The sequence below is a fragment of the Euprymna scolopes genome, chromosome 22 (genome assembly GCF_053919585.1).
Source record: "Euprymna scolopes isolate OS-2025 chromosome 22, ASM5391958v1, whole genome shotgun sequence".
Lineage (NCBI taxonomy): Eukaryota > Metazoa > Mollusca > Cephalopoda > Sepiida > Sepiolidae > Euprymna > Euprymna scolopes.
In genome coordinates this window covers 98,368,686-98,382,615 of record NC_136503.1, presented here as the reverse complement: position 1 = coordinate 98,382,615, position 13,930 = coordinate 98,368,686, and the positions used below count along the sequence as shown (strand labels likewise).

At 31.1% G+C, this 13,930-nt stretch overlaps 2 protein-coding genes across 6 annotated transcripts in view; both read left to right on the top strand.

Moving 5' to 3' along the window:
- LOC145243564 (tubulin tyrosine ligase 3-like) overlaps positions 1–1,276 on the top strand; it is a 186,472-nt gene extending 185,196 nt beyond the window's left edge. For all 5 annotated transcript variants that reach the window (XM_080106547.1, XM_080106543.1, XM_080106545.1 and 2 more), the window contains one exon: positions 504–1,276. In XM_080106547.1, the coding sequence (XP_079962673.1) occupies positions 504–1,219 (716 nt within the window). In that variant the 3' untranslated portion in view covers positions 1,220–1,276. The remainder of the gene's footprint in view (positions 1–503) is intronic.
- Positions 1,277–12,578: 11,302 nt separating this feature from the next.
- Positions 12,579–13,930, top strand: part of LOC145243561 (phenylalanine--tRNA ligase, mitochondrial-like) — an 81,047-nt gene continuing 79,695 nt past the window's right edge. Inside the window, exon 1 of the mRNA XM_080106541.1 lies at positions 12,579–12,653. The gene's annotated coding sequence lies outside the window, so the exon portion shown is untranslated. The remainder of the gene's footprint in view (positions 12,654–13,930) is intronic.

Below are 13,930 nucleotides of genomic sequence, written 5' to 3'. Positions count from 1 at the left end.
AATATGAACCCAATTCTTTTCCCTGCAACCTCCTCCCCACAAAAGATACGTTGTGAGCCTGTCTCTAATCTATCATTATTTTCAGGGCAAGTGCTCGACTGAACTCCAATCTATGGTCCCCCCTTGCCAAATGTTCATAAAACACTCGACTAGCTACAACCACTATATATAATTTCCCCAGTTTCTATCTGTGCCCAAATCTAAACGCAGATTCTATGAACAAAGTTTTTTCCCCCCAGAACTGCCTGCTTGTGGAACACTGTTCCGCTGGACTGCTTCCCAGTTGAATACAACATAGTAGCCATTAAATCCAATGTTGAGCCGTCCCCATAAATAATCAAATTCTACCTAATTTACACCATTAACAATTACTACACTACCACCTTACATTCATTAACTCTTATCCTCGAGTGGCCTTTGGGCGTTAATAAGTAGTTATTTGTAAGTAAAAAAAAAAAAAATGATATACTGCATTTTTAAAAATATTTTTTCTTCTTTTCCAGTTGTGCTCGACCGAAAAACCGACAAAAACTGTGATATTGGCCGATTTGAGATGGGTTACAAGCAGACCATTGTCAATTCGCCGCCTTATCTTTGCATGAATATGTTGATCGAGGGGCAAGCAATAAAAAGGCGCCACTTTGCAACAAAGCGTTTTGTCCAGCGACCACAGGACAGCAAGGACAATGTGCTAAAAACTTTGCAACAGGCCAAGAGACGCAATAATAACTGCAAGGAGACTGTCCGAGAGAAATCGGAGAATCCGCCCGTCAACAAGCCAGCACCTAAGAAATCGATCGCGTCCGTCCCAAACAGAAAATTGGTGAAATCCCAAACGTGTTTGGAGACATGCTCCACGTGGACAATACCGGGCGACGACAATTTGAAAGTGCACACAGAAAGATTAAGGGTGTTGTCGAACAAAATGTTGGGGGCCGACACTCAACGAGTGAACAAAGGCGAAGAGATAAAGAAGCACAAAAAAGTCGACTATAAGGTCATTAAAGCGAACAATCTAATACGTCATCCACTGAGTTTGTCGGCAAAAAGCCTCAACCAGATCCCTTTGCTTGAAACGCAGAAACTGAAAACGAATCTAAAATGTTTCAGGAAACGTCCAAAGAAGACACTTATCACTCCGATTGCAAGGATCCAATTTCCTTTGGAAATATCCAAACAGCCGTATCCTCTGCAGGTCGGCACACGAAAAAATATCTGAAAGCCTTAACTTCAGCGAAATAAACACTTTTTTTTGGAAATAATCTCTAATACAATACATATTGAGTCTGTTTCAATATATATATATATATATATATATATATATATATATATATATATATATATATATATATATATATACTCGGGTTTATTTATTCAAAAGTAATGGACTAATGAATTCAACAAGGTTGTTAGATAGTGCTCAATAAAAAGAGCTGATAATACTTGTTTATTGTTATATAAACATGCTCACATCCTGCTGCTACAAACAGCCACTTGTTTCAATCAAACAACAGATATCATCAGGCAGCGACTTGACCATTCAAAAGTTCCATGAATAATCTATATTATATAAACAAGTGGCTATTTGTAGCAGCGGGATGTGAGCATGTTTATATAACAATAAACAAGTATATATATATATATATATATATATATATATATATATATATATATATATATATATATATATATATATATATGTTATATTTTATAGAGGGAATTAGACCTGGAGTCTAAAGAGCAGAGTTTATTTTAATGTATAATTAAATGTAATAATACTTTTAAAAGAACATTGCTCACAGTACTGTAGATATATAATAAGCTCAATAGGTATATGTATCCTAGAGCTATGTTAATATTTAGTAAAAAAATTAATTGTAAATTATGAATCAGTTTCAAAAGGAAAAACAAACAAAATCAACTTGAGTGTACAATCGTTTCGAAAACGATATTCATTTTATTAAATTAACAATAATTATTGACAATAATTATTGACAATAATTGACAAAGGTTTTTTTCTTCGAACATAATCTCCTCATCAGCAAAAAATGGGGAAGAAGTTTAAGACACCAAAATAATAACTAGCACTTTTGTAGTAAGGCGGATATTCCTTATTGATTTTCATGATAAAAACTTGTTTTAAGTTCAGTCAGTATAGCTTTCGGCATGCTGTTGTATCTTGTCTCCGAATGGTTGGAATAATTATTTAAAGTTGCTTTTAATTTATATTCGAAGATAAAACCTTTACAATTATTAATATTTTTACTAAATATATATATATATTTTATTATCATAATAATTATTATCAATTATAATAAAATGAATATCGATCGTACACTGTTTGTCTTTCCTTTTGAAACTGATTCATAATTTACAATTATTAATCTTTTTACTAAATATATATATATATATATATATATATATATATATATATATATATATATAAATAATTATTTTCTACTATAATAATTAAATACCTACAGACACTAGTGTTTCATCCTTTCGGGAATCTTCAGTGCAGGGTGTCACGATTACTACCAGTCGAACGATTCGAACCCCGTATCACGAGACATCTTTGGCTCGATTAGCGGAGCCCTAATCCATTCGGCTACCATTAACCGCTTGAAATAACGTTGAATTTAAACATCTTAATTTTAAGTGTTCATTTACGTCAGTCAGACAGTGATCTAATCGTTATACGATGATCTACGCATAAGAGCTAAATTGACCGACTTTTTAATTCAACTGAAAGTGCTCAACGATAAGAAACGAATTTCTTAAAGGGGCTGTCATACCATGTTAAAAGTATAAAAGCTTATAACTTTTCTTTATTCGTTTTCAATTGGTGACGTGCAGGAATACAAAATAAAAAAAAATTAAAAAATTACAAATTTTTTTTTTTTTTTTTAATTTTTTTTTTTTCATAATATTATTTTGTATTTCTGCACGTCACCAATTGAAAACGAATAAAGAAAAGTTATAAGCTTTTATACTTTTCGTATTCTTTTTTATTCATATATATACTTTCTAAGGAATACACGTCGATACAACATGCAATTTATACCATGTTAAAGGTATTAAAGATTGATAACTAATAAATTTGATGAGGTAATTAAGAGTGCTCAATAAAAGTAGAGCAAGATATATTTTTATTAAATATAAACAAATTTATATGATCGTGACAGTTGACATGTTAATGTTTTGGACAAATGGTCGGTTAAAACCAAATTAATTAATGGTTGCTTTCTACAGAAGAAACCAGTCCTCAAACCTTGGAGTTTGAGGTTTGAAGACTGGTTTCTTCTGTAGAAAGTGTGGCTCCCTTCAGGCTTGAAAAACTATGGATACCCACAGTAAGGGTATAAAATTTTTGTGGCAAGAGTTGCGCAATCTCCAACCACACCTCTCCTGAGTCGGAGTTGTTAAATACAGTGGCGAGTGGAGGTTCAGGACTACTGGAAACAATGCCGAGAAAAGCGGAGAGCACGAACAGTGCCTAGAATTTCCAAATAATCACATATTATTATTTATATATATATATAAATATAAATATATATATATATATATATATATATATAAATATATATATATATATATATAAATATATATATATACAAATATATATATACAAATATATATATATATATAAATATATATATATATATATATATATAAATATATATATATATTTATATATATATATTTATATATATATTTATATATATATATAAATATAAATATATATATATAAATATATATATATATATAAATATATATGTATAAATATATATATATAAATATATATATATAAATATATATATATAAATATATATATAAATATATATATATAAATATATATATATATAAATATATATAAATATACATATATATATAAATATATATAAATATACATATATATATAAATATATATAAATATATATATATAAATATGTATATAAATATATATAAATATATATAAATATATATAAATATACATATATATATAAATATATATAAATATGTATATAAATATATATAAATATATATAAATATACATATATATATAAATATATATAAATATGTATATAAATATATATATAAATATATATAAATAAATGAGGATGTCAGCTGTGGAGCGGGCATGTCTAAATCCATATTGTTTGTCAGTCAGAAGTTTAGCATCTGTAAGGTGCCGGACTAGAGCCTGGTTAATTATGGTCTCAAATATTTTGGTGAAAAGTGGGAGGAGGCTAATGGGGCGATAATTTGATGGGTCAGTTCTTTCGCCAGAATTCTTGAATATTGGTACCACAGAAGCAGTTTTCCAACAGCCCAGAAGGCATGATTCATTAAGGCATTTTTTGTAGATTTTGGAGAGAACTGGGGCTACTTCAGCTGAGCACTTTTTTAATAGCACAGCTGGGATGAGATCGGGTCCACATGCTTTTGAGGTGTCAAGGTTTTTTATGATAGCATGCACCTGAGCAGGGGTGATTTTTAGATCGTCTAGCGTGGCGTCTGTCTGCAAAGGAAAGTCAGGCAGGGGGTGGTTGGAAGGGTCCAGTGTGGAGTCTGAGACAAACCGACTGGCAAGCATATTAGCCTTGTCGGTTGCTGAGCAAACAACCTCATGATTGTTGGTTAGTGGGGGAACTGTTGATTGCCATTATTTACTACACTGTTGTAGATTTTACAGAAGTCACGATTTCCTAATTTTTGTGCTTCGATGCATTTTTTAGTGGTTTCAGTAAATTCTCTCTTAGCTGTCGCTATTTCTTTCTTAACGTTATTTCTTGCTTCTATGTACTTCTGTTTGTTTGAACTGGACTTATGTCGGTTAAATCTGCGGTATGCATGCCGCCTTTGAGCAATGGCAGTTGCGCAAGTCGAAGTAAACCATTGTTCGATGCGTTTTTTAGTAAATTCTCTCTTAGCTTGCTACCATAATCATTTTTTTACTATCTTTTTTACTATTCGTTATCATTTCTTTTTTTGTAAATTTTAAATATTTTTCTTGAGTTTGAAGCCATGTTTAGTTTCAGAAGAGTTTCCGATGTTTCTATACAAGTTCGTAAGATGACGAACTCTCAATAGACAGCTGTTCCGTACAGGTTCCGGACTTTATAATTTTGCAGCCAAAGAGCCACAGATCCTTCTTGTGTTGACACGTAGAAAACATATGCAACATTTCTAAAAAGGTTTAATTTTCATGGAGCAATTCTGGTTTCTGATTGGTTGATAGCAGAACGTGAATTAATTTGATTCGTCAGTTCTCAGCAGCAGCGTTTATAAATAGAATCTCTCAACTGTGAGGGATCATACCTTCCCCATTATGAGTAAAAAATATTGCAACAATTTTAATTTTTCATTTTACTCTTTTTTAAATACAATTTTATTTATATATATATATATATATATATATATATATATATATATTAGAAGGCCGGGATACAGTATTAAAAATTAGTAACAAAATACAGTACAGTGTATAATACAATAGTGTATTTTTATTCTTATATCGAGCTATCACACGATGAACAACACTTTTTGATCTTCGAACGATATTAGAAATTGTTGAAATTGATTTCTTTTCTTTGTAATTGTCTAAAATTATTTTTTTTTCTTGGAGAGACAGAGTTTTGCGAGTCGGTGACGCCATTTTTCTTTGTTGTGCTCATCAGCAGTTCCAATATTTAAAACTAGCTATTTTTATGCAAAGTTTAGTCTCTTAAAAATAAATTTTCTATTTCGTTCCTTAACTTTTGGCCAGGATAAATCCACAGATAAAGTTTTAAACTAAAATATTTCTCAATATTGAATCGTAATTTTATTTTTTTTTAGTACTAGTTTATATACATTGGTTCTATTTGTTTATTCTGAGTATTTCAGAAAAATCCATGCACTAATTTTTTAAATATACATGAATAATTGTAAATTTTTTTTTGTTCCTTATATTATGGCCGATACTGTATATATATATATATATATATATATATATATATATATATATATATATATATATATATATATATATATATATATATATAATTTTAAAAGAGTGTAGCCATGAACAATTGTGTTTTTTTTAAAAGGTTTTCATCATATTTTTATTTTAAAATTAAAATTGAAAACCTTTAAAAAAACCACAATTGTTGATGGCTACACTCTTTTAAATATACATTTTTTTTCTCTCGTTGGAACTACACAACCATCACTTTAAATATATATATATATATATATATATATATATATATATATATATACTAGCAGTTCATCCCGGCTTTGCTCAGACTCTATGTGCTGTTCATAACTTGCCCTACGTGTAAATACAGATTTCAAACATTTAGACCAAAATTTGTCTGAGTAATTTCGTAGAGACCGCAGAGGTCAATTTTTTTTTTTAACTTTGACCCCAATTTTGACCCCTTAACATTTATTATTTGGGTCTCAAATCAAAATACAAAGTTTTGCCCATGTCCAAGTTACCTACATCTAAAATTTTAAGTCTTTTGACTCAAAATTGACAGAGGAATTTAGTAGAAGTCAAATTTTCGACCCAAAACTGATTAAAATGCTTGCCGCATGTCTGAATACCCGTTATGCATAAATTTCAAATATTTAGACCCAAAATTGGCTGAGTAATTTGGTAGAGACCGCAGAGGTCAAACTTGTTTTTTTTAACTTTGGCCAATTTTGACCCCTTAACATTTATTTTTTATTTTTTGCTCAAATCAAATTAAAAAGTTTAATCCATGTCCAAGTAACCTACATTTAAAATTTAGTGTTTAAACCCAAGATTGTCGGAAGAGTTTGGTAGAGTTTTAAAAGGTCAAATCGTTGAACTTTGACCCCTTGACAGCCAAATTTCTTGCTGAAAACTGATTAAAAAGATTTTCCCAAATATCAATACCCCTTATGTCAAATCTCGAGTCTGTAGACTGAAAATTGACAGAGTTATTTGGTAGGGAAATGTACACACACACACACACACACACACACACACACACACACACACACAGACACACACACACACACACATTTTCACTTTTATAGAAATATAGACTAGCCTGGGTGCCCGGCATTGCACAGGTGTTTAGAGGTTTTTGATACCATCGCCTCTGTTGAAAGTTTTTACGAGACATACATACATACATACATACGTACGTACATTTAAACAGACAGGTGAGATTTATATCATAGACTAGCAGGGGTACCCAGCGTTGCCTGGATGCTTGGAGGTGTAAAAAAAAAAAAAGTTCTGGTAAGTAAGTAGGCTCGAACCCAAACCCTTGAGGTCAATGGCAACGCTACGTGGCAGAGAAGTGAGAATGGTTGAAATTAAACGATTAAAAAAGGTGTGTAAATTTAATGAGGTCAAACATCACGTGATAGAGGAATGAAATCCCGCACTTAATTTTGGCCGCTAGCCAGTTTCCCCAAGATGTTTGGGAAAACCAGCTCTCCATAAAAGGAGGAGTGTCCAAATGAATAGCAATTGTCTGATATGACGGGTTTTGCCCGCATTGACCAAAGTTGATAGCTTTTCTGGACTTCCTGGCACGAGTGTCAGGTAGATGCCTTTGTTTGGATTCAGTTTCTGTTTTATACTGAAAAGCCAAGCAAACACGCGGAGAATAGGAAATAAGAAATATTGTAACACTAGTGTGTAGAAGTCACTCAAATAAAAGATAGACCTCGTTTCGTAAATCGTAGATATTATAATCTAGCGAATATATAAAAAGTTCTATGAAACGGTTGCAAATTAAATAATAATAAATAAAAACAATAAATATTTTTCAATCTCTCCCCACCCGGCTACATCACTTTAAACCCCATTTGCAACCCGTTCTTTCCTCCTACCACCACACCACGCCGGCTAACACTGACTCTGCAACCTGTTGCCATGGTGATCCATTAAATTAACTGCTAACTGCTGCTTAAACTCATCCCGTTATAAATAAGAATAGCGTCTTTTAATTTTAAACTGTTATAAACTAGAAGAACGTATATAAGCATTAACACATAATTAATATTTAATAATAACCCCTCTCTTATTATATACACTCCTACTACTTTAAATTCCAACGTCCTCTCCCTTCCACTCCCCCCTTCTTATCTAACTCCCCTTCATCTGTTATTTTTCCATTCTTATTTGGTATAATAACTGAGTCCATCTATGAATTCTGACGAAGCTAGTCGGATATTTCCTCTTCTTTTTGAGGATTTCCCTCTAGCTGAAACAATATGTAAACTCATTATGGACTCACAGTAATAAATTTCATATATACTGCTCTGGCTACACATTGAGCACTCTAGTCCGGTTTTTTCACCACTGATAAATATATATATATTAATAGCTTGAATTAAAGTTTAAAATACAAAAATCAAGTATCATGGTTCAAGTGTGCTCTTAACAGAAACATTCATTTTGAACACGCCCCTGTCATATCAAAGAATCTATTGTTGATTTCATAAGCCTGGCCTTTCGGCTTGGGTGGCAATAAAACTTCTCAAATGCACTTGTGATGTTAGGCTGTATAAGGTGTTTACTTTGATCAAAATCGCCTGTTCATTCTTTTGTCAGATTTTTTCGATTATTGATTATCAATACTTATTGAAGACATTCTGATAAAAAGAAACTATCTAAGAACATTGCTAGGCACTTAAAGTATATTTGTGTGAAATTTCATAAAAATCAACCCAACCATTTTAGAATCCAACTCGCTCTCTCTCTCTCCCTCAGATACATACACAAAACCACACTCGAACCCTGAAGCTATATAATTAAAAAATAAATGCCATACATATTACTTGTATCCATTTTAGGACGGGTTTTCTATTTTTCTGTTATATAATAAAATTAGCCTGAGTGCCTGAGTGTTTGTAGGTGTGTGTTGAGCAAAAAAAAAAAAAAAAGTTGTAGTAGGCAGGCAGGCTCGAACCCGTGATGCAAAGGCAGAAAAGAAAGTGGAGGTGTTGGTTGAGGGGAAAAAAAAAAAAAAAAAAAAAAAAAAGAAAAAAAAAAGGAAAATTGCGAGCAAAAATAAAAAAGTCGGCAGGCAAGCTCAAATCCGTACCATGAAAAAGAAAAAGAAAGTGAAAAAAAAAAAAAAAAAAAGTGACGTGTTAGCTGTTGCGGCCATCCCCAAACAAGAAGTGACATAGGTTTAAATTAAGGCTAGCAACAACTGTCAACAATTTTCTCTATTTGTGCCTAAAACTAAACAAAAAATTCCATAGGCAGAGTTTGTTTCTAGAACTGTCTGCATGTGGAACACAATACCGTGAGATGCTTCTGATTAACTATAACATATTCATTTTCAAGTTCAATGTAAATGAGTTCTTGTTGAGCCGTCCTCTTAAATATTCTGGATTTTCATAATGAAAAAAAATGTATGTATGCTGATGTCAGTGTCTTAAGAGTCTCCAAGCAGAGGAATTTTTACAATTTTTCTTGTATTTCAGGAAAAAAAAAAAGCGATATAAATCCACATAAAGATACGTCATGTTTACAGGCGTGTCATAAATGGTTTGCTAGATTCCGAAAAGAAACAATTTTCAGTAAGAGATGCTCTTTGCCCGAGCTGAACAACTCTCTTGTAAAAAAAAAAAAACTTGATGTTTGGGTTCCTCCTTAAAAAAAAAAACTGTAACAATTTTTTTTTATACTTACTTAGGAGCTCCCATATCTGCTTCCTTTGTTCCAGCTCGTTTGACTCATTAGTCTAGTGGTCTTCATCAATTCAGTTTTAATACCTCACTGTAATACAGCTTCATATTCGAGAAGCTTCTTTCCAAGAACTGTAGACTCATGGAATTTTTGGTGACTGTTTTCCTCCTACAGATAAATTTGTTTTCGTTTTTTTCAAGCTTCCTTCCAATGTAACTCTCTTCCTGCTCACTGTTTCCATCTACCTACAGCCTTATTTTTTATTGTAATGTCAATCGGCATCTCCTGTCTGGGCAATAATCACGTTTCGTTTTTGTTGGCTCATCAAGCGACTTCATGCCTTATCTTGAGCGATAAAAGATTTTTTTTTTTTTTTCTTCAGTTCTAAATAGCGACGCATTAAACGAATTCCGTCTTGTCTGATGTATCAAGTAACGCACAATGGTCTTGTTTCAGTACATTTCAAGCACGCATAAGCAGCAGTAAAGTGAAGTATGAGTATTGTTTGCGAAGTGAGAACAAGATAGAAACTGTTTCTTCTAAGTGAACATAATTTCTGTCGTTATTTTCATGGCAAGTACTCGTCTGAGCTCCAATCTTTGATCACCATTTGTCAAATAAATATATATATATATATATATATATATATATATATTATAAGCTCTATTTCCTTTTCGGTTTTATTGAGCTTTTTATATCTGGCTGAGTTTATTTTACTTGTAAATATTAACTCTTTAATATTTATAATATATTTTAAGTTTACCATTTGGATTACCTTAGTAAACTTATTGTAACTTTTATTTTATATATATATATATATATATATATATATATATATATATATATATATATATATATATATTAATAGCTTGAATTAAAGTTTTAAATACAAAAATCAAGTATCATGGTTCAAGTGTGCTCTTAACAGAAACATTCATTTTGAACGCGCCCCTGTTATATCAAAGAATCTATTGTTGATTTCATAAGCCTGGCCTTTCGGCTTGGGTGGCAATAAAACTTCTCAAATGCACTTGTGATGTTAGGCTGTATAAGGTGTTTACTTTGATCAAAATCGCCTGTTCATTCTTTTGTAAGATTTTTTCGATTATTGATTATCGATACTTATTGAAGACATTCTGATAAAAAGAAACTATCTAAGAACATTGCCAGGCACTTAAAATATATTTGTGTGAAGTTTCATAAAAATCAACCCAGTGAAGTATGAGCATTGCTTGCGAGGTGAGAACAAGATAGAAACTGTGAACATAATTTCTATCATTATTTTCATGGCAAGTACTCGTCTGAGCTCCAATCTTTGGTCACCATTTGTCAAACTTTCACAAAAATATCTGCCTAGCTGCAACCACTATCGACAATTTCCCCATTCTCTATCTGTGACTAAATCTAAACGTGAATTTCTTGAACAAAGCTTTTTTTCCTAGAACTGCTCGCTTGTAGAACTCTGTTCTGCTGGCCTGCTTTCCAGCTGACTACAATAGGGTCGTCTTCAAGTCCAATGTAAACAAGTTTTTGCTGTCCCCCTTAAATAATCAAATTATACCAAATTCCCACGACTAAAGATTACTACACTGTTGTCCCACTGACTCCGTACACCCATTAATCCTTTATCCTTAAGTGGCCTTCAGGCCTTGATAAGTGCTGAATCCCTTGTAAAAAAAATCAAAAAGTCAAAAAAAAAATCCAACAGGTTTTTTTTTTCTTAATAAAATAATGTAAAAAGTTTTGTACGCGTAAGTTTTTTTATTTACTGTTTTTAAGTTGTTAGGGGCTACAAATAGGGACCAGATTTGTTGGAATACTATGTAGGGAATTGGGCAGCGAGATGTCTGTTCACATTACACTTTAACTTCTGAATGTCAGTACAGTCAAGGAAGCAAGAGCCTGGGAGGGAATTCCAAAGTCTAGCAGTTTGAAGGAAGAAACTATTAGAGTAAAAAGCTTTACGGCATCTAGGGATCTCTACAGTGAAGGGGTGGGATTTTGCTGCTTGCCTGGTTTGTCGGGGGTATTTACATCGATGGGGTACTAGTGCTTGGAGTTCGTCCGAGCACTTTTGCCATTAAAGTACTTGTAAAACAGGCACAAGGATGCGACAGAGGTTGGATTTTGGCAGACAGTGTGGGACCTATTAGGTTAGCGACTCTTTTTTTTAACCCTGTCTAGGAGCAAGAAACTAGTAGCAGATGCACCAACCCAAATGTGACAACAATATTTTATGCATGGGTGAATAGTGGCTTTGTAGAGATACAGGATACTCTCAGGTGTGAGTAATCTTCTAGCACGGTAGAGGGAGCCCACCTTCCTCAAAGTAGCCTTGGCAATTGCCTCAATGTATTTGTTCCAATTCATGTTGTTTGTGAATGTTAAGCCTAGGAACTTGAAAGAAGGTTCCTCTAGCGACAGGCAATTAACTGCATTACTTCTTCTCAGGAATTCCTCTTGGATTGGAACAGAAATGTCTATTTGTCGTCTGTTTTATGGCGTCAATACAATGAAGATGTATTGTACCTATTTACTATGCCTCCCCACGGGACAGAGTTAGACACCAGGTCGTTTTTTAACGTGGAGAAAAGGTACAAAAATAAAAATTGTCTCAGTCGTGAAGGATTTCTCCTCCACCGAAAGAGAACAAGAAATAGAAGTGCATGCAGCATCTGAAGAAAAGATACTACACTTTGATCTTGTCCCGAAGGCCAAAAATTGTAGTGTCATGTTTTTTTTTTGGGGGGGGGGGCGCGTAAAATTATAAAAATATGACGATAAATATAATAATAATAATAATAATAATTTTACACGTAATATTTACCAAATAGGGCGGTCCTGTTTCGGAATATTTTATTTAAATTTCCTCCGGTTTAATTTTCTGCGAACCTGTGTTTTGGTGGCCATCTTGAATTTGACCCATCACGGTTTAATTAACACATTTTATAATCGTTTCACAAAACTAAATTGTCAAACAAAAGTAAGTATTACTTGAATTTATTTTTTTGTATGTGTGTTCTTTTTTACTGCAGGTAGTGTAGTATTAGCATTTTCTCTTCTCTCTCACAGAAGAGACGTTGCGAGCCTGTCTTTGTTTTATTGTTATTTCCATGGCAAGTGCTCGTCCGAGCTCCAATCTCTGGTCCCCCCTCGTCAATCTTTCATGATAAACACTCGTCTAGCTAAAACCACTGTCAGTAATTTCCCCCCATTCTTTATCTGTGCCTAAATCAAAACGTAGATTCCATGAACAAAGCTTCTTTCTTAGACGTGCACGCCTGTGGAATTCTCTTCCGTTTGCCTGTTTCCCACCTGACTACAGCTTGGATGTCCTCAAGTTCAACATAAACAAATTCCTGATTAATCGCTCCCTTAAATAAGACACTTAATCAAATCTCCAATACCAACTATTACTATGATATTATGATTCTCTTATATATGCAATAGATTTTTGATATTATGATAATAATTATTAGGATTAGTATCAGTAGTAATATTAAAGCAGTTTAATGATAACATTTAATGATAACATTTAATGATAACATTTATCAAAAGCAAAAATAGGCAGAACTTTATTTATTTATTTATTTAAAATTATTTATTTATTTATAATTTATTTATTTACAATTTATTTATTTACAAATTATTTATTCATTTATTTACAAATTATTTATTTATTTATTTATTTAAAATTATTGATTTATTTATTTACAAATTATTTATTTATTTATTTACAAATTATTTATTTATTTATTTATAATTTATTTATTTATTTATTTATAATTTATTTATTTACAATTTATTTATTTACAATTTATTTATTTGCAAATTATTTATTTATTTATTTAAAATTATTTATTTACAATTTATTTATTTATTTATTTACAAATTATTTATTTATTTATAATTTATTTATTTATTTACAAATTATTTATTTACAAATTATTTTATTTACAAATTATTTATTTATTTATTTACAATTTATTTATTTACAAATTATTTATTTAAAATTATTTATTTACAAATTATTTATTTATTTATTTATAATTTATTTATTTATTTACAATTTATTTATTTACAATTTATTTATTTACAAATTATTTATTTATTTAAAATTATTTATTTACAGTTTATTTATTTACAAATTATTTATTTATTTACAATTTATTTATTTATTTATAATTTATTTATTTATTTACAATTTATTTATTTACAATTTATTTATTTACAATTTATTTATTTACAAATTATTTATTT